The 22,040-nt window shown below is 42.6% G+C and overlaps 1 protein-coding gene across 2 annotated transcripts in view; it reads right to left on the bottom strand.

Moving 5' to 3' along the window:
* The window catches only part of CFAP52 (cilia and flagella associated protein 52), a 65,197-nt gene that overhangs the window by 7,255 nt on the left and 35,902 nt on the right, over positions 1-22,040 (bottom strand). For both annotated transcript variants that reach the window (XM_008010332.3, XM_037987318.2), the window contains exons 8-12: positions 21,195-21,295; positions 16,853-17,023; positions 8,837-8,985; positions 3,833-3,978; positions 928-1,079 (exon numbers count right to left, since the gene is read on the bottom strand). In XM_008010332.3, coding sequence (XP_008008523.3) covers positions 928-1,079; positions 3,833-3,978; positions 8,837-8,985; positions 16,853-17,023; positions 21,195-21,295 — 719 coding nt within the window. The remainder of the gene's footprint in view (positions 1-927; positions 1,080-3,832; positions 3,979-8,836; positions 8,986-16,852; positions 17,024-21,194; positions 21,296-22,040) is intronic.

Here is a 22,040-nt window from a genome sequence, read left to right as displayed (position 1 = left end):
AGTGCTTATAGTCAAAAATTCAAAAAGCCACTTTTCAAAAATCCTTTGAGTTACTCCTACAATAAAGTTCATATGCTTCGGTCTAGTTAGTTTGAAGTTAGTCATTCTATGGGGGTGTGATATGCTCAGGGCATAAGAGGTCCCTGGGAATGTGGCCAACCGAGGAGAAAGGCAAATATATGTCCCATCAGCATCCCTCCCCTCCATGGGGAGTTCATTCTGGGCTTCATCTAACTGACTGGAATGATAAGAGGCACTGCCTGCATTCGTTATTTTTCTTTTTTCTTTCTTTCTTTCTTTTTCTTTCTTTTGAGACAGAGTTTCACTCTTGTTGCCCAGGCCAGAGTGCAATGGCATGATCTCAGTTCACTGCAACCTCCGCCTCCTGGGTTCAAACCATTCTCCTGCCTCAGCCTCCCAAGTAGCTAGGATTACAGGCACACACCACCACGCCCAACTAATTTTTGTATGTTTAGTAGAGAAGGGGTTTTACCACATTGGCCAGGCTGGTCTCAAACTCCTGACCTCAGTGATCCGCCCTCCTCAGCCTCCCAAAGTGCTGGGATTACAGGCAGGAGCCACCGTGCCTAGCCTTACATTCGTTATTTTTCTTGCCCCCTTTCATTTGGGACACTTAGGGTTGAATTCGTGTAAGTCAAACCATGCTTCACTGTGTGGACACAGAAAGCTGTTTCCCTATCTCACCAGAAACTTCTAACATTCAGTTCTTTCTGGAAATTTTAACCCTTCCCACCAGCATCGATAAACCGTGGACAGTCATGAACGGCTTCTGATGAACATCCCTTTACTGTGTTGCCTTCAATAAGATTTCTACGCTTCATTTGAATCTTCTCTCATGTTCCATAAACTGTTGGCATGATTGGATTTTGGAGGTACCACTGCATCCTTCCCTATCAAGGTACCTACACAAGGTCCCAAATGATACAAGTCCCATCGGTGCTGGCAGTGACACACTCCTCGTTGTTCCTCTTCACCCTAATGCAGGAGACTGAGGACTTGTGTTCCTTCAGGGCCTCTTCCAGCTTCTGGGTCTGACAGCCTATTTGCCATACCCTCACCTGAAAGCCACAAAACACAGGGTCTTGATACATACTTGGGACTTCTGAAGGGATAGGAAAAGAGTCCAAGAGCTTTTTCACCTTCGCTATGCTTGATTTGTGTGTGTGTGTGTTTTTTTTTGTTTTGTTTTGTTTTTTTGTTTTTTTTTTTTTTGAGGTGGAGTCTCGCTCTGTCGCCCAGGCTGGAGTGCAGTGGCACAATCCCGGCTCACTGCAAGCTCCGCCTCCCGGGTTCACGCCATTCTTCCGCCTCAGCCTCCCGAGTAGCTAGGACTACAGGCGCCCACCACCACGCCCGGCTAATTTTTTTGTATTTTTAGTAGAGACGGGGTTTCACCATGTTAGTCAGGATGGTCTCGATCTCCTGACCTTGTGATCTGCCCGTCTCGGCCTCCCAAAGTGATGGGATTACAGGCGTGAGCCATCGCGCCCGGCCCGATTTGTGTTTTTTTTAATTCCCTGTCTTCGTCTCGGTTGGGTGGGGTGGGAATGCTAAGTTGAAGGGCAGGAATATTCATGTATAAGATGTGATCAACTTCAACAGGGCTTGAAAAATGCTACTAACAATCCTGTACCTGCTTGTACATACAGGCAGAGAAATTTAATCAGACACCTGCTACGCAAGTTGATAATGCAAGGGCCAACACCAAACTGAGTGAAATAATGTCTGTTCACTTCTGCTGGTCACTGCTCTCAAATTTCTGGTACCATTAGGAAATTTTGTGGGTACCCAGAGTCATATTTAAACTTTCATGATCAGTTGTTCAATTTTGATCATTTAAAAGCAATGGTTCCCAACTCGACGGAATCCAATACCTATTTTATATCACAAATATTTCCAAATGCCTGTATATCATCCTGGAGTGAAATTCATAGGTAATACAACTACCTGCACACAAAATTTAAAATCATCAATATGATGCTTTAATAAAAGGGATAGGTAAAAGGAAAGTTGTTTAGTTAGTATAGTATTCCTTTATTTATTTATTTTTTATTTTTTGAGATAGAGTCTTGCTCCATCTCCCAGGCTAGAGTGCAATGGTGTGATCTCAGCTCACTGCAACCTCTGCCTCCTGGATTCAAGCAATTCTCCTGTCTCAGCCTCCCAGGTAGCTGGGACTACAGGAATGCACCACCACACCTGGCTGATTTTTGTATTTTTTTTTTTTTCTTTTTTTGAGACAAAGTCTCGCTCTGTCACCCAGGCTGGAGTGCAATGGTGTGATCTTGGCTCACTGCAGCCTCCGACTCACTGCGCCCGGCCTAATTTTTGTATTTTTAGTACAGAGATCGTTTGGCCACGCCAGGCTGGTCTCAAACTCCTGACCTCAGGTGATCCACCTGCCTCGGCCTCCCAAAGTGCTGAGATTACAGGTATGAGCCATCACTCCTGGCCAGTATTCTTTTAATGGACAAAGGATATGTCACAACTATACCAGAAAACATAGTAGTCAGACGCTTACACCTTCTTATAATGACTATGTTGGATTTATGGAAAATAAGACGAGCACAAACTATTCTGTTCTTCCTATGACAGGGGATTAAGGAAAGGAAAAGAAAACATCTCAAAGAGAAAGGGAAGACTTTGGGGTAGGAACGAATCTGGGGCACAGAGGAGGAGAGATCCAGAGAAAAATGTGCAAGTAAAAAGTGTTACAGCCTCCTCAAAATAATGGAAAGAAGAAGCTGAGCGTGATCGTTTAAAAATAATGGTCAAAACGTCTGGGTGTATTGAAGAATTGATGCTAGGCCGGGCGCAGCGGCTCACGCCTGTAATCCCAGCACTCTGGGAGGCCGAGGCGGGCAGATCACAAGGTCAGGAGATCAAGACCATCCTGGCTAACATGGTGAAACCCCGTCTCTACTAAAAATATTACCAAAAAATTAGCCGGGCATGGTGGCGGGCACCTGTAGTCCCAGCTACTTAGGAGGCTGAGGCAGGAGAATGATGTGAACCTGGGAGGTGGAGGTTGCAGTGAGCCGAGATCGCGCCACTGTACTCCAGCCTGGGCGACAGAGCGAAACTCCGTCTCAACAAACAAACAAACAAACAAAAGAATTGATGTTAAAACCATCACCTGCTTTGAAAGATAAGATGAAGACAATTTATACAACTACGATTCTTGGAGGAAAAGAGCAAGCAAGTCAAAACACTGGCAAAACACCCACGTGAATTCATTAACTCTAGTCCACACAGAACACTTTCATGTCTGTATTGTTTATATCCTTTCTGTGCACAAATGTATATTCTGTGCACAAAGATATATATTTATAGGCAGGGTGCGGTGGTTCATACCTGTAATCCCAGCACTTTGGGAGGCCAAGGCAGGTGGATCACCTGAGGTCAAGAGTTTGAGACCAGTCTGGCCAAAATGGTGAAACCCCATCTCCAGTAAAAATACAAAAATTAGCTGGGTGTGATGGCGGGCACCTGTAATCCCAGCTACTCAGGAGGCTGAGGCAGGAGAATCGCTTGAACCCAGAAGGAGGAGGTTGTAATGAGCCAAGATTGAGCCACTGCACTCTCCAGACTGGATGACAGAGTGAGACTCCATTTCAAAAAAAATATATATATATACATTTATAATATTAGAACTTTTATTTATGATGTATTTTCAGATCTCATCAAAATGTTAATTTGGTCTTGCTTGAATCCTAGCACAAGTGTGTATTTTTAAAAGCAAATAGATGGTTTCCTATAAGGCAGTTGTTCTAAATAGAGCGTTATTTTTTTCAATTTCTGCTTTCAATACCTCCCCTTCCCCACCGCCACTGATGACCCTTTTACAGTCACTGGTGGTGGCGATGGCGGTGACGCCGATCCTGTGAGCACTGTTAATGACATACATCAGTTGGCCTGTCTCTGGGGCGAAGGCTCGGATTTTACCGTCGTTCCATGCTGGCATGAAAGGGAAACAAAAGGCAGGCAGGGTCAGTACACGCACCCTCTCTCCGCAGGCTGCCGGCCTCACTAAGGAGAGGCAGGCCTGGCAAGCAGCGCTGTGGTGGAGGGAGGAGACCAGCTCAACTGAATGGTGGTCATCATAGGCCCCTTTCCCCTCATACCCTACACTGGTCACACCTGGCTAAGGGAAAGGAGTGGTTTGTCTTGGCTGAACCTATCTAAAGGTGCATCCCATGCCAAGTGAGGGAGGATGGGGAGAGGGGAAATGAGGGAGGCCCACTCCTACCTATCCCACGAACCGCAAGACTTGTACACCCAACTAGCTAGATGATATTGTGCCTGAGATATATAATTGAACATTTCCAAACAATTGTTGTCATCCCACCTACCCCCACCTACCCCAGTCTTTCAATGGAATGCTCCTCCTCCACCTTCCACTATCTTTCCCATCTCAGTAAAAGTTGCCACCACCCATCCAGTTGCCTAAGCCAATAGCCTGAGTCTTCCTTGATTACCCTCAATTCCACCTACCCAACCCAATCCAACATCCAATCCATCAGCAAGTTCCACCAGCTCTACTGTTAAAAAACATTCAAATCTGACCACCTCTCAACAGCTCCAATGGTACCTCCTTCATCCAAGGCACCACCATCTTTCTCCTGGATTATGATAACAGCTTAGGCTTGCTTCCACTCTTGCTTACAACCACCTTTTAAAAATCATGTCACCTTCTTGATCAAGAACTTCCTTTTTTTTTTTTTGAGAAGGAGTCTCACTCTGTCGCCCAGGCTGCAGTGCAGTGGCATGATCTTGGCTCACTGCAAGCTCCACCTCCCGGGTTCAAGCAATTCTCCTGTCTCAGCCTCCCGAGTAGCTGGGACTACATGTGCGCGCCACCATGCCCAGCTAACTTTTGTATTTTTAGTAGAGACAGGGTTTCGCCATGTTGGACAGGACGGTCTCGATCTCCTGACCTCGTGATCCACCTGCCTCGGCCTCCCAAGTGCTGGGATTACAGGCATGAGCCACTGCGCCCATTCAAGAACTTCCTTTTTTATTCAAAAAAAAAAAAAAAAAAAAAAAAGGCTTATGTCTATAATCCCAACACTTTGCACTTTGGGAGGCCAAGGTAGGTGGATTGCTTGAGTCTAGGAGCTCAATACCAGCCTGGAGGACATAGCAAGACCCAGTCACTACAAAAAATACAAAAAAAATACAAAAAAAAAAATTGCCAGGCATGGTGGCGTGCACCTATAGTCCCAGCTACTCAGGAGGCTGAAGTGGGAGGATTGCTTAAACCTGGCAGGTAGAGGTTGCAGTGAGTCAAGAGTCCACCACTGCACTCCAGCCTGGGCAACAGAGAGAGACCCTGTCTCAACAAAAATTAAAAAAAAAAAAAGTGGGGGCTGGGCACAGTGGCTCACACCTGTAATCCCAGCACTTTGGGAGGCCAAGACAGGTGGATCACTTGAGGACAGCAGTTGGAGACCAGCCTGGTCAACATGGCAAGACCCTATCTCTACTAAAAAAAATTACAAAAATTAGCTGGGCCTGGTGGCAGCATGCCTGTAATCCCAGCTACTCAGGAGGCTGAGGCAGGAGAATCATTTGAACCTGGAAGGCTGGAGGTTGCAGTGAACCGAGATTGCACCACTGCACTCCCAGCCTGGGCAACAGAGCATGACTCCATCACAAACAAACAAACAAACAAACAAACCCTTCCAAAACATTTTCCCACTGCATTTAGAATTAAAATCCAATCCAAATTCCTTTATCCTCCACGGTAACTAGTATTTGTACCCGCTTCCCCCACCCATCTCTTTTAACTTCTTTTACTAGCTCTCCCTGAACCCTTAGCCCAACTACCCACTAAGCCCCAGACACACTGGTCCTCTTGCTATTCCTCAAATATGCCAAGTGATCTCCCACCTGAGGGCCTTTGCTCTTGCTGTTCCCTCTGCCTGGAATGTCTTCCCCCCAGATCTTCATGTGGCTGGCACCCTCTCATAAGCTTTAATGCCACCTTAGCAATTTAAAATAGAATCCTAAAGGTAGATCCCATTTCAGCAAAGATTTGAGGAAGTGAGGGGATGAGGGAGTGAGCCATGGGGATATCTGGGGAAAGAATATTTCAGGCAGATATAAGAGTCAGAGCAAAGGCTCTATCTAGGCCCAGTGTGTTTGAGGAACTGCAAGAAGAAAGTATGGCTAGAAGGGGTGAGTAATAAGAGGAAGAGCTCCAGGTAAGAAGGGGAAGGTGAAAGTGAAGAAGGAGAGAAAGTCACAGGGAGCCTTGCAGGTGACAGGGGAACTTGTCATTTACTCTTAGAGGGTAAAAGACTTTTGAGCCCTAAATATGGCATATTCTGACTTATGTTTTGTTTCTTTCTTTTTTTTTCTTTGAGATAGAGTCTGCCTCTGTTACCCAGGCTGGAGTGCAGTGGTGCAATCTCGGCTCACTGCAACCTCCACCTCCGGGGTTCGAGAAACTCTCCTTTCTCAGCCTTCCAGGTAGCTGGGACTACAGGTGTCCACCACCACACCCGGCTAATTTTTGTGTTTTTAGTAGAGATGGGGTTTCACCAAATTGGTCAGGCTGTTCTCGAACTCCTGACCACAGGCAAAACCCCATCTCTACTCAAAAAAATTGTAAAAATCGGGCCAGGCGCGGTGGCTCATGCCTGTAATCCCAGCACTTTGGGAGGCCGAGGAGGGCAGATCACGAGGTCAGGAGATCCAGACAATCCTGGCTAACATGGTGAAACCCCGTCTCTACTAAAAATACCAAAAAACTAGCCGGGCATGGTGGCGGGTGCATGTAATCCCAGCTACTCGGGAGGCTGAGGCAGAAGAATGGCGTGAACCCGGGAGGCGGAGCTTGCAGTGAGCCGAGATCACACAACTGCACTCCAGCCTGGGCGACAGAGCGAGACTCCATCTCAAAAAAAAAAAAAAAAAAAAAAAAAAAATTACAAAAATTAGCTGGGCGTGGTGGCGCATGCCTGTAATCCTAGCTATGTAAATCAGGTCCAGGTGTGGTGGCTCCCACCTCGGCCTCCAAAGTGCTGGGATTACAGGCGTGAGCCACCGCGCCAGGCCCTGACTTACTTTTTTTTTTTTTTTTTTGAGACGGAGTCTCGCTCTGTCGCCCAGGCTGGAGTGCAGTGGCACAATCTCGGCTCACTGCAAGCTCCGCCTCCCGGGTTCACGCCATTCTCCTGCCTCAGCCTCCCGAGTAGCTGGGACTACAGGTGCCTGTCACCATGCACGGTTAGTAGAGAGGGGATTTCACCGTGTTTGCCAGGATGGTCTCGATCTCCTGACCTCGTGATCCGCCCGCCTCGGCCTCCCAAAGTGCTGGGATTATAGGCGTGAGCCCCCGCGCCCGGCCCTGACTTGCCTTTTAAAACAGACCTCTGGCTTCTGGCTTCTGTGCTGAGAACAGACTGCGGGAAAGTATGCTGGGTGAGAAGAGAAGCGAGGAGACCTGGTAGGAAGGTACCAGAGCAATCTAGGGGAGAGATGCTGGTGGCTAAGATAAGCCGGGAGATAATGAGGAGTGACGGACCTTGGATGTACTTTGAAATGAGCGTCATCAGGAGATGTGCATGTGGGCATAAGAGAGACAGGGGAGGCAGTGAGGACTCCAAGATTTCTGTCCTGAGTTGCCTTTGCTCTAGATGTAAGGTAAGCCCAGAGCTCCTGGCAGCACCATGTGGAGAAGACATGCGCAGGGTGGAGTAGGGATGCTAACAAGGAGGAGACAGGGCCAAGAAAAGAGGGGTGAGGGCCGGGCGCGGTGGCTCACGCTTGTAATCCTAGCACTTTGGGAAGCCGAGGTGGGTGGATCACCTGAAGTCATGAGTTCAAGACCAGCTTGGCTAACATGGCGAAACCCCGTTTCTACTAAAAATACAAAAAAATTAGCCGGTCGTGGTGGTGCACGCCTGTGATCCCAGCTACTCGGAAGCCTGAGGCAGCAGAATCGCTTGAACCTGGGAGGCAGATGTTGCAGTGAGCCGAGATCGTGCCATGACACTCCAGTTTGGGCAACAAGGGTGAAACTTCATCTCAAAAAAAGGAAAGAAAGAGAGAGAGAGAGAAAGGGAGGAAGGGAAGGAGGAAGGGAGGGAGGAAGGGAGGGAGGAAGGATGGGGGGGAAGAAGGAAGGGAGGGAGGAAGAGAGGGAGGGAGGGAGAGAGGGAGATGGGCTCCTGGTGTCACCATTTTAATAGCTGTCCCTAAAGATCCACTGAACTTTTTGTTGATGTGCAGCGGCAATATGTACTTTCTGAGCACTGGGGAGATTTACAGATAGATTCAGCATAAGACAATACTAAGAAATTACTGTCTTAAAGGAAAATATTTTTAGAGATACATGCTGAAGTCTTTAGAGGTGGAATATCATGCTGCCTATAATTTATGCTAAATGACTTTGGCATAAAATAATCAATTGAGTTAAAAATAAATTCCCGTTGAGGCATCACTTCATTTGAGTCAGGTTTTTATCTCTTACACAACAAAAGGGGTCCTCACATGGGGGGCCCTGTCCTCCACTGAGGCCACAGAATCCTTTTCAAAATTGAATTTCTAAATCTTCCTACTAGAGAGAAAGATACACGCTATATGCAGCAATGTGGGAGAGGAAAATTGCTATTTGGTCCTTCCTAGCTCAGAAAGTCTCCCAGCTGGAAGGAAACTCCAAAGAGAGGCTAGATTAGAAGCAAGAAGGGGGTGGACAGTGGGAGGCTGTTCTAGGTTATCCACACGTAGAGACTAGTATGGGAGGAGAGTGACAAGAATCCAAACCGCAGCTGGAGCCCCGAGCCAGATCTTGACATGTGGGCCTTACCTGAAATGATGCTCTTGCCGTCCCTCATGAAGTCGATGCCGTGGCAGGTCATGTTGGGCATGGTGATCCGCAGTAGCTCCCTGTTGGATGATGTGTGCCACACCCTGATGTCCTTCTTGGCACAGGTTGCAAATAGCTCAGCAGTGCCACTGCAAGGAAGCCATCAAGAGATGCAACCACAAAAGACACAGTTTCCCACATGCATATTTGACACCAAAATGTGTTTCACAAAAATATAGGGAAAGGCTGGGCGTGGTGGCTCAAACCTGTAATCCCAGCATTTTGGGAGACCAAGGGAGCTTGACAGACCAAAGAAGTGTTTTGGGTGATCTGCAAACATGAATTCTGGTACCATTGTCTTTTTCTTTTTGAAAATTTTAATAAGATTGTCTACTTGGCCAGGCACAGTGGCTCATGCCTCTGATCCCAGCACTTTGGGAGGTCAAGGCTGCTGGATCACCTGAGGTCAGGAGTTTGAGACCAGCCTGGCCAACAGGGTGAAACCCTCTCTACTAAAAATACAAAAATTAGCCAGGTATGGTGGCACATGCCTGTAATCCCAGCTACTCAGGAGGCTGAGGCAGGAGAATCGCTTGAACCTGGGAGGCAGAGCTTGCAGTGAGCCGAGATCATGCCATTGCACTCCAGCCTAGGCAACAAGAAAGAAACTCCATCTCAAAAAAATAAAAGAACTTTCTTCCAAACTCTCTCTGTACCCTTGATGGCCTATCCACTTCCTCAGCAGTCAAGCCTAGTTCAAAACTGAAGCATTCAAGTGGTAGATTGTTCTTAGTTTAGGGTCTGAGAGGTTAAGTTCCAGAAAGAACCCAATTGATTAGATCATGATGAGATACCAGGCGCATGTGCTCCCTCTCTCCCACCTAAAATCCCATGAAATGAAGATATTTATAGACATAGATGTAGCTATTGATGTACATAATTTTGCCCTTAACAGTACAGGAAAGCAGGAAAGAGTATCATCACATAGGTCAGAGACATTGTGGATATTATTATTGATTTTTTTTAAGGACTCTACTTTTAAAGACAGCTACATGGGGTCAGTCTCAGAGGTTTTTTGTTTTCTGTTTGTTTGCCTTTTTAATTAAATACATTCCCCAAATGAGCTCAGCTTGGACGGCAGGAAGCTGAACCTTGCAGGCTTCAAGTGACACAGCTTGAGGTTGGCAGAATATTTGGAAAATAGGGAGAAGTCACTAAAATAAAGGAAATCATGGAAAGGATGAGCTTCATCTCTGCATAAATCCCTGGGTGACTGCCAGATAATGCAAGCCCACAGAAGAACCCAAGGCCAGGCTAAAAAAGCAGCAGTGGGAAGTCACGAGAATATCAGCTGATACATACTATGGGGAGGCAAAATTTGCAGTTTGAGTCCATGCCAACAATCCTCAGAGAACAGACTTGCTATAGTGTGTTCTATATAATACTGAGTTTTCAACAAAAAAATTATCAAACATGCAAACAAATAGGAAAATGTGACTCAGAAAAAAAGGCAGTCAGAAGCGACTGACTCCAAGTAGACCCAGGTGTAAGATTAGCAGACAAAAACTTTAAAGCAGCTATTTAAAAATATATTCAAAATATTAAAGGAAACTGTCATATCAATAAGTGAACAGATAGGTAATCTGAACAGAGAATTAGAAACTATATATATAATATTATAATTATATAACTTATAGCAATAATATATTTTTCTATAGGTAAGAAGTACAATAACTAAAATAAATTGACTAGGTGGACTCAATGACAGATTAGAGATGGTAAAAAAAAAAAAGTCTGTAAACTGGAAGGTAGATTTAATAGAGATTACATAATTTTAAAAAGAGATTTAAAAAATTGAAGAAAAATGAACAGCCTAAAACTAAACACAGATAATTTGAATCTCAGGGGAACAGAAGTGAGAAAAGGTGAAAATTCTTAAGGAATTTCTGATGGTCTTCATTTTTATATATCTAAGTTGCCATCTGTTATCTTTTCCCCCTCTAAAGAACTTTGTTTAGCATTAAAAATAAGAAAAAGAGAGAGAGAGAGACAGGGTTTCACTCTGTCTCAGCTTATATATCAGCTAAATATCAGCTTATAGATTCAAAAAGTTTAACAAACCCTAAGAAGGATAAACACAAAGAGAAAGAGAGATCACAGTCAAACTGATGAAAGACAAAAGCAAAGGAAAAATCTTGAAAAATAAGCAGAAAAATGACATATTACAAAGAGGAAAATCATAAGAATACAGAATGACTTCTCATTAGAAAGTCTGGAATGATGTATTCAAACTAATGAATAAATAGAAAACAATTGGGCAAGAATTCTGTAACCAGTGAAATTTTCTTCAAAAATAAAATCTAAAAAAATGTTTCCAGATAAATAAAAACTGAGATAATGCTTCACCAGAGGCTTATACTTTTAAAAGATGTTAAATGAGCCAGGCAAAATGGCATGCACCTGTAGTCCCAGCTACTCAGGAGGCTGAGGCAGGAGATCACTTGAGACCAGGTGTTTAGGCTGCAGTGTGCAATGATCATGCTTGTGAATAGTCACTTCACTCCATCCTGGGCAACAGAGTGAAACCCTGTCTCTCTCTTTTTTTCTTTTTTTTTTTTTTAAATGCTAAACAAAGTTCTTTAGAGGGGGAAAAGATAACAGATGGCAGCTTAGATATATAAGAATGAAGACCATCAGAAATAGTCAAATATGTAAGTAAGCACACAAGACATTTTAAAAGTTTTCTTCTCTTAATTTCTTGAAAATGTTTATGATTCTTTAAAGCAAAAATTATAGTATTGCATTGATGAAGTTTTATGCAGTTTGTAAAAAGATTTAATACAAAGGTATGAAAGATTACATTAAATGTAAATGGATTAAACGTTCCAAATAAAAGCAAAGATTATCAGACTGGATAGAGAAGTAAAAACCAAGTATATGCTGTTTTTTAAGAGATGTACTTTAAATATAAAGACACATGGAAAAAATAAAAGGGTTAAAAAAAGATTTATCCTGCTAAGAGTAAGCATAAGAAAGCTGTAATGAGTAGATTAAAATTATACAAACATACTTCAAATCAAAGAGAATTACTAGAGACAAAGAGGAACACTTTAATAAAAATATCAATACAGCAGAAAGATATAATAAATAATTAACAACACCTAATAATAGAGCTTTAAGATACGCAAAACAAAAACTATGAGAAATAAAGGTGAAACTCGGTATTTGTTGCTTGAGATTTTAACATTTTTCTCAGTAACTGATAATAAAAGTGGACTAAAAATCAATAAGGAGAAGAAGATCTGTATGACAATAACTACATTAAAAGCTTCCACAGAGAAGAAAAAAGATCTCCAAAGGATATATTGAAATATTCTATTTACATAAAGTTCAAAAGCAGGTAAAACTAATCTATGAGACTAGAAGTTCAGGTAGCGATGAAGTAGGAGGGTGAGGGTAGTGATTGGAAGGGGTGTTTGGGGGATGATAAAAATGTTCCATTGCTTTACCAGGGTGATAGTCATATAAGTGTGGTAAGTCACTGAGGTGCTTATTTATGATTTATGTATTTTGCATAGATGTTATACTTCAACACAAACTCCATTAAAATTCTTTTTATACTGCACCAAACTATTATTCAAGTTTGAGGGTAAAACAAACATATTTTCAGGTAAGCAGAGACCAAATTTTCTTTCTTTCTTTTTTCTTTTCATCTTCTTCTTCTTGCTTTTTGTTTTGTTTTGTTTTGTTTTTTAAGAGAAACAGGGTCTTGCTCTGTCACCCAGGCTGGCGTGCACTGGTGTGATTGTAGCTCATGGTAGCCTCAAACTTCTTCCCACCTTAGCCTCCCGAGTAGCTGAGACTAGAGGCAGTGCCACCAACATGTCCAGTTTATTTACTTAGTTTTGTAAAGATGAGGAGGGGGTGTCTCACCATCTTATCTTACCCAGGTAAGTCTCAAACTGCTGGGCTTAAGTTATTTTTCCTGCCTCAGTCTCGCAAAGTGCTGTGATTACAGGCGTGAGCCACTGTACCTGGCTGAGACCAAATTTTCTGTACATAGATTGTTTCTGAAAGAATTCCAAAAAAAAAAAAAAAAAAGAATCCAAGGGGATTGATGTGTTTTAAAAAAAAAAGAGAGAGACTGATAAAAGCAAAGATCTAGAATTCCAAATAATTTCAACATAGGACATGGTGGAGGAAAGGTGAAAATAAAAATATGCCGAGACTCTTGCCTTTTTGGCAGATTGGATACAAACATTGGTTAACTGTAGTCTTCGATGAAAAACTATATTTAAATATGTATAATAAAAATTTAGAGGTTGACTGCAGTGGTTCTTGCCTATAATCTGAGAGGCCTGTGCTCTGGGATGCCAAGGTAGGAGGAGTGCTTGAGGATGGCAGTTGGAAATCAACTTGGGCAACATAGCGAGGAGACCCTGTTTCTGGAAAAAAAAAAAAAAAAATTTTTTTTTTTTAATTAGCTGGGCATGGTGGTGCATGCCCGCAGTCCCAGCTACTCCAGACCAGAGGTTAAGGCAGGAGGATTGCTTAACCCCAGGAGTTCTAGGTTGCAGTTAGCTATGATTGCATCACTGTGCTCTAGCCTGGGTGACAGCGCAAGACCTTATCTCCTAAAAACAAAACAAAACAAAACAAACAAACAAAAAAATTCAAAGGTAACCACTAAATGAATACAAATAAAGTAGATAGTTTCCAAGTTGTATGCAGCAAAGGTTAAAACAGAACCAAACAAAACATGATGACTACAAGAAAAGACAAAAAAAGTAAACATGTTAAATAGAAAAATCTATAAACTTATTAGGTAGTAATAAGTATTAATGAATTAAATTCTATTAAAAGACTAAGACTTACCTAAAACTAAACACTAATAGGTTGAAAATAAAGAGTTGAAAAAAAAAATACACTCTCTTTTGCTATAATGCACGTTTCTATAATGAATATTAGCTTACATGCAATTGGTAAAAAGGCAAATGATAGTAAAACCGCAATTACTTTTGCACCAACTTAATAGAATATTACAGAAGTTTCATTGGTTCATGCATGATTTATCTCAGTATAATAATGCTTTGGTATATAAAATAAGAGCAACTGAAAACAAAGAACATTAACACAACTAAATTAGCAAGTAAAGGAAGAAAGCAGTACCATACATTTATTCTATGTTCTTCCTCTTAGTTTAGTTCATCTCCACAACTCAGCAGCCTCAAGTCTTTTTAAATCTCCTTTTAGAAAGTTACCCTTACTTATTAAAAAGTGAAGTCCTATATTTACTGCAGTATTTCTTTACTTATTTGGAAGTTAATAAACCCTTTCTAACAGTGCTAATATTTTATTAAAATTGTGACTGGTTTGTTAGTGCTCTGATTACAAAATTGCATCGGTGTTAAGAGGTCTGGCCTAACCACAGTGATTCTCAGCTACAGGTAATTTTACCACTGGTGAAAGTTTGGCAAAGTCTGGGGACGTTTTTTGGTTGTCATAATTGCAGGGAAGGAGCTGCTACTCGCATCTGATGGGTAGAGGCCAGGGGTGCTGCCAAACATCCTTTAACGCATAGAATCGCATCCACAATACCAAGTTATCTAACTCAAAATGTCAGTAGTGCTGAGATTGAGAAATCCTGGCCTAATTCAAATTTTCCGAGAAGTCCTTTTGTTGTTGTTGTTGTTTTTAGTACATGAAGTTTAGGTTTTCCAATGAATTTGTTTATTACATTATAGCAAAAATAGCTAATTAGTAAATGTTATTTTAAAAGAATGAAGATGTGGTAATCTTAATATCAGACTAAGTAAAATTGACGGCAAGAGAAATATTTTGAGAGGCCAGGCGTGGTAGCTCACGCCTATAATCTCAGCACCTTGGGAGGCCGAGGCGGGTGGATCACCTGAGGTCAGGAGCTTGTGACTAGCCTGGCCAACATAGTGAAACCCCATCTCTACTAAAAATATAAAAATTAGCTGGGCATAGTGGCACACGCCTGTAATCCCAGCTACCTGGGAGACTGAGGCAGGAGAATCGCTTGAACCCGGGAGACGGAGGTTACAGTGAGCTGAGATCGCGCCACTTCACTCGAGCATGGTAACAGAGCGAGACTCAGTCTCAAAGAAAGGAGGAAAGGAAAGGAAAGGAAAGGAAAGAAAAGGAAAGGAAAGGAAAGGAAAGGAAAGGAAAGGAAAGGAAAGGAAGGGAAGGGAAGGGAAGGGAAGGGAAGGGAAGGGAAGGGAAGGGAAGGGAAGAAGGGGAGGGGAGGGGAGGGGAGGGGAGGGGAGGGGAGGGGAGGGGAGGGGAGGGGAGGGAAGGGAAGGGAAGGGAAGGGAAGGGAAGGGAAGGGAAGGGAAGGGAAGGGAAGGGAAGGGAAGGGAAGGGAAGGGGAAAGAGATGCAAAACCCAAACAGATCAATACCTATGTAAGCAATTGAAAAGATAGTTTAAAATTTACCCTTAAAAAAAGCACCAGGGCCAAACAATTTTACAGATTAATTCTACTAAACTGCTTATTAACAAAAAAAAAAAAAAAAAAAAAAGAGGGGAAAAGGTGAAACCAAAAGAAAACGACCAACTTGCAAATAAAGATTCACCTAATGGGAAAGCACCAGCCATTTTCACTGTTGGAAATACGTGGAAAGACCTAATCACAGGGATTCAGGGAACCGAAACCACAGCTCAAGATCTCAAAAACTGAGGTCTAAGGCTGGGCGCGGTGGCTCACGCTTGTAATCCCAGCACCTTGGGAGGCTGAGGCGGGTGGATCACTTGAAGTCAGGAGTTCAAGACCAGCCTGGCCAACAAGGTGAAACCCCATCTCTACCAAAAATTTTAAAAAATAGCTGGGCGTGGTGGCGCATGCCTGTAATCCTAGCTACTCAGGAGACTGAGACAGGAGAATCACTTGAAGCCTGGAGGCGGAGGTTGCAGTGAGTCGAGATTCTGCCATTGCACTCCAGGCTGGGTGACAGAGCAAGGCTTCATCTCAAAAACAAAAACAAAAACAAAAACAAACTGAGGTCTGCATATAAGTCTTGCTGAAAGTTGAGTATTATAAATTCAAGCTAAGTATTGAGGAAATTTAGAGCAAAAACTGACCAACTTCATGAAATGAATCTCACCAAAGACAAAATGTGTGACAAAATCAAGTACCGGAACATATGACTGAAGCTCCTTTTGATACCAAAACTGCCAGTCGTTCTTTGTTTTACTTGTGCTGGGTGAGATTTACCAAGAAATACAGCAACTAGATCCAGAAGCCCTCCTCATGAACACCACCATGAAGCCTGCCAAATCTAGGAGACCTCAAGAGGTACAAACAAATGACAGGAAAGAAGTTTTAAAACAGGTACCACAGATACTTCTTGTCTTAAGACGGGGCTATATGCCTGATAAACCCAATGTAATTGAAAATATCCTAAGTTGAAAATGCATTTAATACACCTAACCTACTGAACATCCTAGCCTAGCCCAGCCCACCTTAAACATACCCAGAACACTTCCATTAGCCTGTAACTGGGCAAACTCATCTAACACAAAGCCTATTTTCTAATAAAATGTTGAATATCTCATGTAATTTATGGAATACTGTACTGAAAGGGAAAAACAAAATGGTTGTATGGGTACTTGAAATATCGTTTCTACTGAATACAGTTTACTTTTACACCATCATAAAATAAAAAAAATCATAAGTCAGGGAGTGCCTGTACTAAGCTTTTTCTGGATGGCATTAGGAAAACAGAAAGGTTTCGTCAGGTACTTACCCTTTCCAGGAGGGGTTGATTAGAAAAGTCAGTATTCTAAAGAAACCCAAATTTGAATTGGAAAGCTAATATAATTGCGTGGCGAAGACAACAGAAAGTCTATTAAAATAATTCATCACATTAGAAAAATTTAAGGAGACAAAATCGTAACTGTGTTAATTGATATTGAAAATGCATTCATAAAATTAAATGCCCTTGCATACCGCACCAAATCTCCACATTCTTCTTTTTCTCTTCTACTCACAATGGAAAGACAATATCCTCCACCGCTTCAAAGTGACACGTCGCTATGAGCGTCTCTTTGAAATCCGTGAAGCTGACACGATAAATGTGCGATTCTTCTGTTCCTACGAAAAACTGGTGTCCTTCTCCTCGCAGCGTGATAGAAGTGACGCCGCCTTGCAACTGAATCTTCCTTTAGGGAGAAGCACAAAGGTAAAGGAGACCCACTCAACCAGTAAGTAATTATGAGTCATCTGACACCTGTCAGAGGATACAAATCAGGCGTCTAATTTCGGACCTGCCCTCACAGAAGTGACACAGTTGAAAAGGCAGGAGTTACTCACAAGTTGGTGGACACATGAACAGCAAAGCCAGAGGTCAGCATAGGTTAAAGTAGTCAGGGAAGATTCTTCAGTGAGATAACATTTTGACATGGGTTGTGCAACGCAGGCAGGATTTGAGTAGAGGGAATATTCCAGGCAGGCCTATGGGTACAACTGACCACAGCAACTAACCCCTTTATTAATTTCACTTCTGAAAAACAATCCTAAAATCAGGGGGAAGATGCTTTACGTCAAAGGATGCTATGATAACCCTATCTGAAAGTGTAAAAGGTTGGAAACAACCTAGATAGCCAGTCGTAATGGAATAGTTAAATGATCTTTGCAACATCAGCTTCATAGAATATTTGCCTAAAAAAATGTTCAAAAGATTATGTAGCGTGTGGATATCTTACCATAATAAAAGGATTACATCGTAATACTGAAAATGTTTATGATGCTTGCATTAAGTAAAAAAAAAAAAAAAAGAATACAAAATTTTATTTATAAGTAAAATCATTTCAGAGCTTGTACAGTGGTTCATGCCTGTAATCCCAGCACTTTGGGAGGCCTAGGCAAGGATGGCCACTTGAGGCCAGGAGTTTGAGACTAGCCTGGACAACATGGCAAGACCCTGTCTCTAAAAATAAAAAATAAAATAAAATAAATTAGCCAGGTGTGGTGGTGCACACCTATAGTCCCAGCCTCTTGGGAGTCTGAGGTAGAAGGGTCACCTGAGCCCAAGAGTTGGAGGCTGCAGTGAGCCACAATCTCATCCCTGTCCTCCATCCTGGGTGACAGAGTGAGACTCTGTCAGAAAGAAAGAAAAGAAAGAAAAGAAAGAAAGAAAGAAAGAAAGGAAGAAAGGAAGAAAGGAAGAAAGGAAGGAAGGAAGGAAGGAAGGAAGGAAGGAAGGAAGGAAGGAAGGAAGGAAGGAAGGAAGGGAGAGAAAGAAAGAAAGAAAGAAAGAAAGAAAGAAAGAAAGAAAGAAAGAAAGAAAGAAAGAAAGAGAAAGAAAGAAAGAAGGAAGGAAAGAAGGAAAGAAGGAAAGAAGGAGAAAAAAAGTAGCGGTTGTCTTCGCCAGAGCCTTTAGGAGTTGATTTCTCCTCTTGTACATTTCAGATTTCTCCCTCTTCCCTTTATAATGAGTATGAATTAAAAAAAAAAAAAAAGCATATAAATCAATGAGGCCCTAGGAATACAGCCTCTCTCTGTAAGTAATGTAGTTTGAACAATGAAGAATTCAACGCGGGTTCTTGTGCAGGAAGCCAGCATGGGAAATGCAGTGTTTTAGAGTTTATTTGGTGGGACACAGAACAGTTAATGGAGAAAGGAAGACAAGTTAAATCCCAGTTCCTGCACTAACTAGAGGTCTGTGACTCTGGGCAAGTTGTCAGAAACCTCTGACCTCAGTTTACTCAACCACAGAATAATTCCTCCTTTACAGGGGTTGCAGCGAAGGTAAGGTATGCTAGCCTACAGATGACAACCTCAAGAAATACTGGCTATCGGCATCTGGGAACTTCAGAAGACAAAGTGAAGCCTAGGGATAAAAGGGGAAGAAAAGGCTGGGCGCGGTGGCTCACGTCTGTAATCCTAGCACTTTGGGAGGCCAAGGCAGGCAGATCACCTGAGGTCATGAGTTTGAGACCAGCCTGGCCAACATGGTGAAACCCCGTGTCTACTAAAAATACAAAAAAATTAGCTGGGCTTGGTGGTGGGCGCCTGTAATCCCAGCTACTCTGGAGGCTGAGGCAGGAGAATCGCTTGAACCCGGGAGGCAGAGGTTGCAGTGAGCGTTTTGATCATACCTCTTCCCTTTCTAGTCTCCATGACTTCTCATGTGAGCTGCCTTTTCAATCTACAAAAAGCCCTGGAGGTGGAAATCACATCTGATTTAAGTCTGCACTGTCACACAGGGTTATTTTGGAAACAGCGATGACACAGACCTTGTAATAATTACTTGGAGTTTATCTTCATCATAACGGGATCATATGCACATTAAAAATGAGGGGTTAAAAAATTAGAGGGTTAATTTTCTGTATCTACTTCATACAGCCAGAGACAACCCCACATAGTTTTTTTTTTTTTACTTGATTTTATTTCTCGCATCTTGTATTACTGATATACTTGAATGTTATTTCTTTCCTCTCCTGGTTTTTGCTTTCTTAAGGTTAAGTTTCTCATCCGATTCCTCTTCCCCACCTCACCTGTATTAGGATTCAGGTTCGGTTGTAAATTAAGAGAGGATCTCTCTCTCTCTCTCTCTCTCTCTTCAGAAATCAGATTCCAGGTTTTATAAGTATCTATTCCATGAGGTTGTCCAGGCACCAGGTTCCTGATGAAATGCTGCTCCCAGCATTCTCTGTTGCTGTCAAACTTGAGCATGTGTAATAACCTGGAAGGCTTCCAATATTGTTCTAAAGTCTCCTCCCTCCCTCATTCCCCCTCATACAGGCATGAAACTGGTCCAAAACATTCTCAATAAGCCCTACCTTGACCACCGAATTTAAAATGGCAAAGTATACACTGCTTTTTTATTTAAACAAAAAAATTGAGACAAGGTCTCGCTCTGTCACCCAGGCTGAGTGCAGTGTTGCAATCACGGCTCACTCCAGCCTCAACCTTGAGGTTGATTGATCAACCTCAATCTTAATCCTCCTGCTTCAGCCTCCTGAGTAGCTGGGACTACAGGTGTGCGCCACCACATCTGGCTAAATTTTGTATTTTTTGTAGAAATGAGGTTTCACTGTGTTTCCAGGCTGGTCTGGAACTTCTGGGCTCAAGCAATCCACTTGCCTCGACCTCCCAAAGTGCTGGAATTACAGGCATGAACCACTGCACCTGGCCTCCCCGCTTCTATTCAAACTGTAATCCCCTTACTCTACATCCTAATTCATTTTTCTCCATTGTATTTGTCACCCTCTAATACTATGTACCTTCCATGTTTATTTTGTTTCTTATTTATTGCCTTTTCCTTCCTGCTAGAATGTAAGCTCCATGAGGGCAGGGATTTTTTTTTTTTTCCGTCTTTTTTGTTTTATTCACTGAGATATCCTAAGCACCTAGAATGGTGCCTGGTACACCATGAATGTTCAACACAGATTTCTTTGAATGAAGGCAGCTGATGCTCATTTCTACAATGTGTATGCAACTACCCCTGGCTTCCTGGGAGGTAGCAGAGGCCATACAGAGCATGTGTAGGGTATCTGGTTTTATTTAAGCCCATCCCTCTATGAACTGTCCTCCCTGATCTCTCCATCCCAAGAAGGTCATCCTCTTCTCTGATCTCTACAACATTCATAATAAATTTTACTTTATCTGGACCATGTGTTAATATACTATCTTGTCTGGTAGTGACTTCTTTCATGTGTATATACCTTATCCCCCAACGAGTCTGTACGTTCTGGGAGGACAAAGACCATAGCTTATGTTTCTTTATTTTATTAATAGCATCTAATACCTTGGTTTGGTTGGAGGAGGTGCAGAATAAGTACTTGTTAACGGCAATACATAAGGTGTTGCTTCATTTTATTTTGATTGGAGCCAAGAAATGTACATAGCACAGTATCTGGCATATAGAAATGGCTGGTGAATGTTGGCTGTTTCTATTATAAATTGTATTCAAATGCATGACTAACACAAAGCTTTGCACATAATAGGTACCCACTGCATAATAAATTTCATTGAATTAACCAATTTTGAACATTTAACATTGGGGGTGATTTGTTGGATAAGTTTATAACATCCCATTCCTTTCATCGCGGCTCAATGTATTAGCTAAATGCAAACTTATGTATATATTAAATGGGCAGTGTCCCTCTGGATAATAGTGGACTACTTTGGTTTGATTCAACATAAGCTTTTGTCTTTTCTTTGGCAAAGAAGCCACCATCTATTGTGATTCCAACTACTCATTCTAACAGCAAGATGAAATTTTTTAACCAAATATCACTTTGCCAATAGCATCGAGTTGCTGGCTTTAAGCAAACCTCCCTTTAGTGGGTCTCTACGCAGCCCCACTCTGTCAGGCCCAGAACTTACTTGATGGGTTTGTAGCTAGGGCTTTTACAGAAGACCAGCAGTCCGGCTCCAGAGCCCACCAACAAACCTCCCATCTTCAGGCACCTGATAGCTGACACTCCCTGGGGGGAGAAACAGTGTTAAGAAAAAGGCACCAAAATCTCACAAATTACCACTAAAGAATTTACTCATGTAACCAATAACCACCTGTTCCCCAAAAACCTATGGCAATTTAAAAAATTCAAATGTTAATAAAAAAAAAAAAGAAAAAGGCTAAATGAAAGATGAATTACAAAGATGACCAAAGTCATGCCAGTGCCGCACACATTGCCTGGAGGACGTTCATGAAGGTTCCGCTCACGACGCACCCCCAGGCTGACCAAGGGAATTCAATGCCAACACCGAGCTCACTTGCCAGGAAGTAACCCTCCTGGGCCTGCAGGATGCAAACAGGCTTCACCATGCTTCCTCCCTAAAACCACCGGTGCATTTGGAATAGTTTAAAAATTAACACTTTTGGCCGGGCGCGGTGGCTCACGCCTGTAATCCCAGCACTTTGGGAGGCCAAGGCGGGCGGATCACAAGGTCAGGAGATCGAGACCACGGTGAAACCCCGTCTCTACTAAAAATACAAAAAATTAGCCGGGCGCGGTGGCGGGTGCCTGTAGTCCCAGCTACTCGGGAGGCTGAGGCAGGAGAATGGCGTGAACCCGGGAGGCGGAGCTTGCAGTGAGCCGAGATCGTGCCACTGCACTCCAGCCTGGGCGACAGCGCGAGACTCCGTCTCAAAAAAAAAAAAAAAAAAAAAAAAAAAATTAACACTTTTACATCCACTCAAATACGGCCAAGAGAAGGTATAAGCATAAC

This window comes from Chlorocebus sabaeus, chromosome 16 (genome assembly GCF_047675955.1).
Source record: "Chlorocebus sabaeus isolate Y175 chromosome 16, mChlSab1.0.hap1, whole genome shotgun sequence".
Taxonomy (NCBI): domain Eukaryota; kingdom Metazoa; phylum Chordata; class Mammalia; order Primates; family Cercopithecidae; genus Chlorocebus; species Chlorocebus sabaeus.
This window is presented reverse-complemented; position numbering and strand designations above follow the sequence as displayed.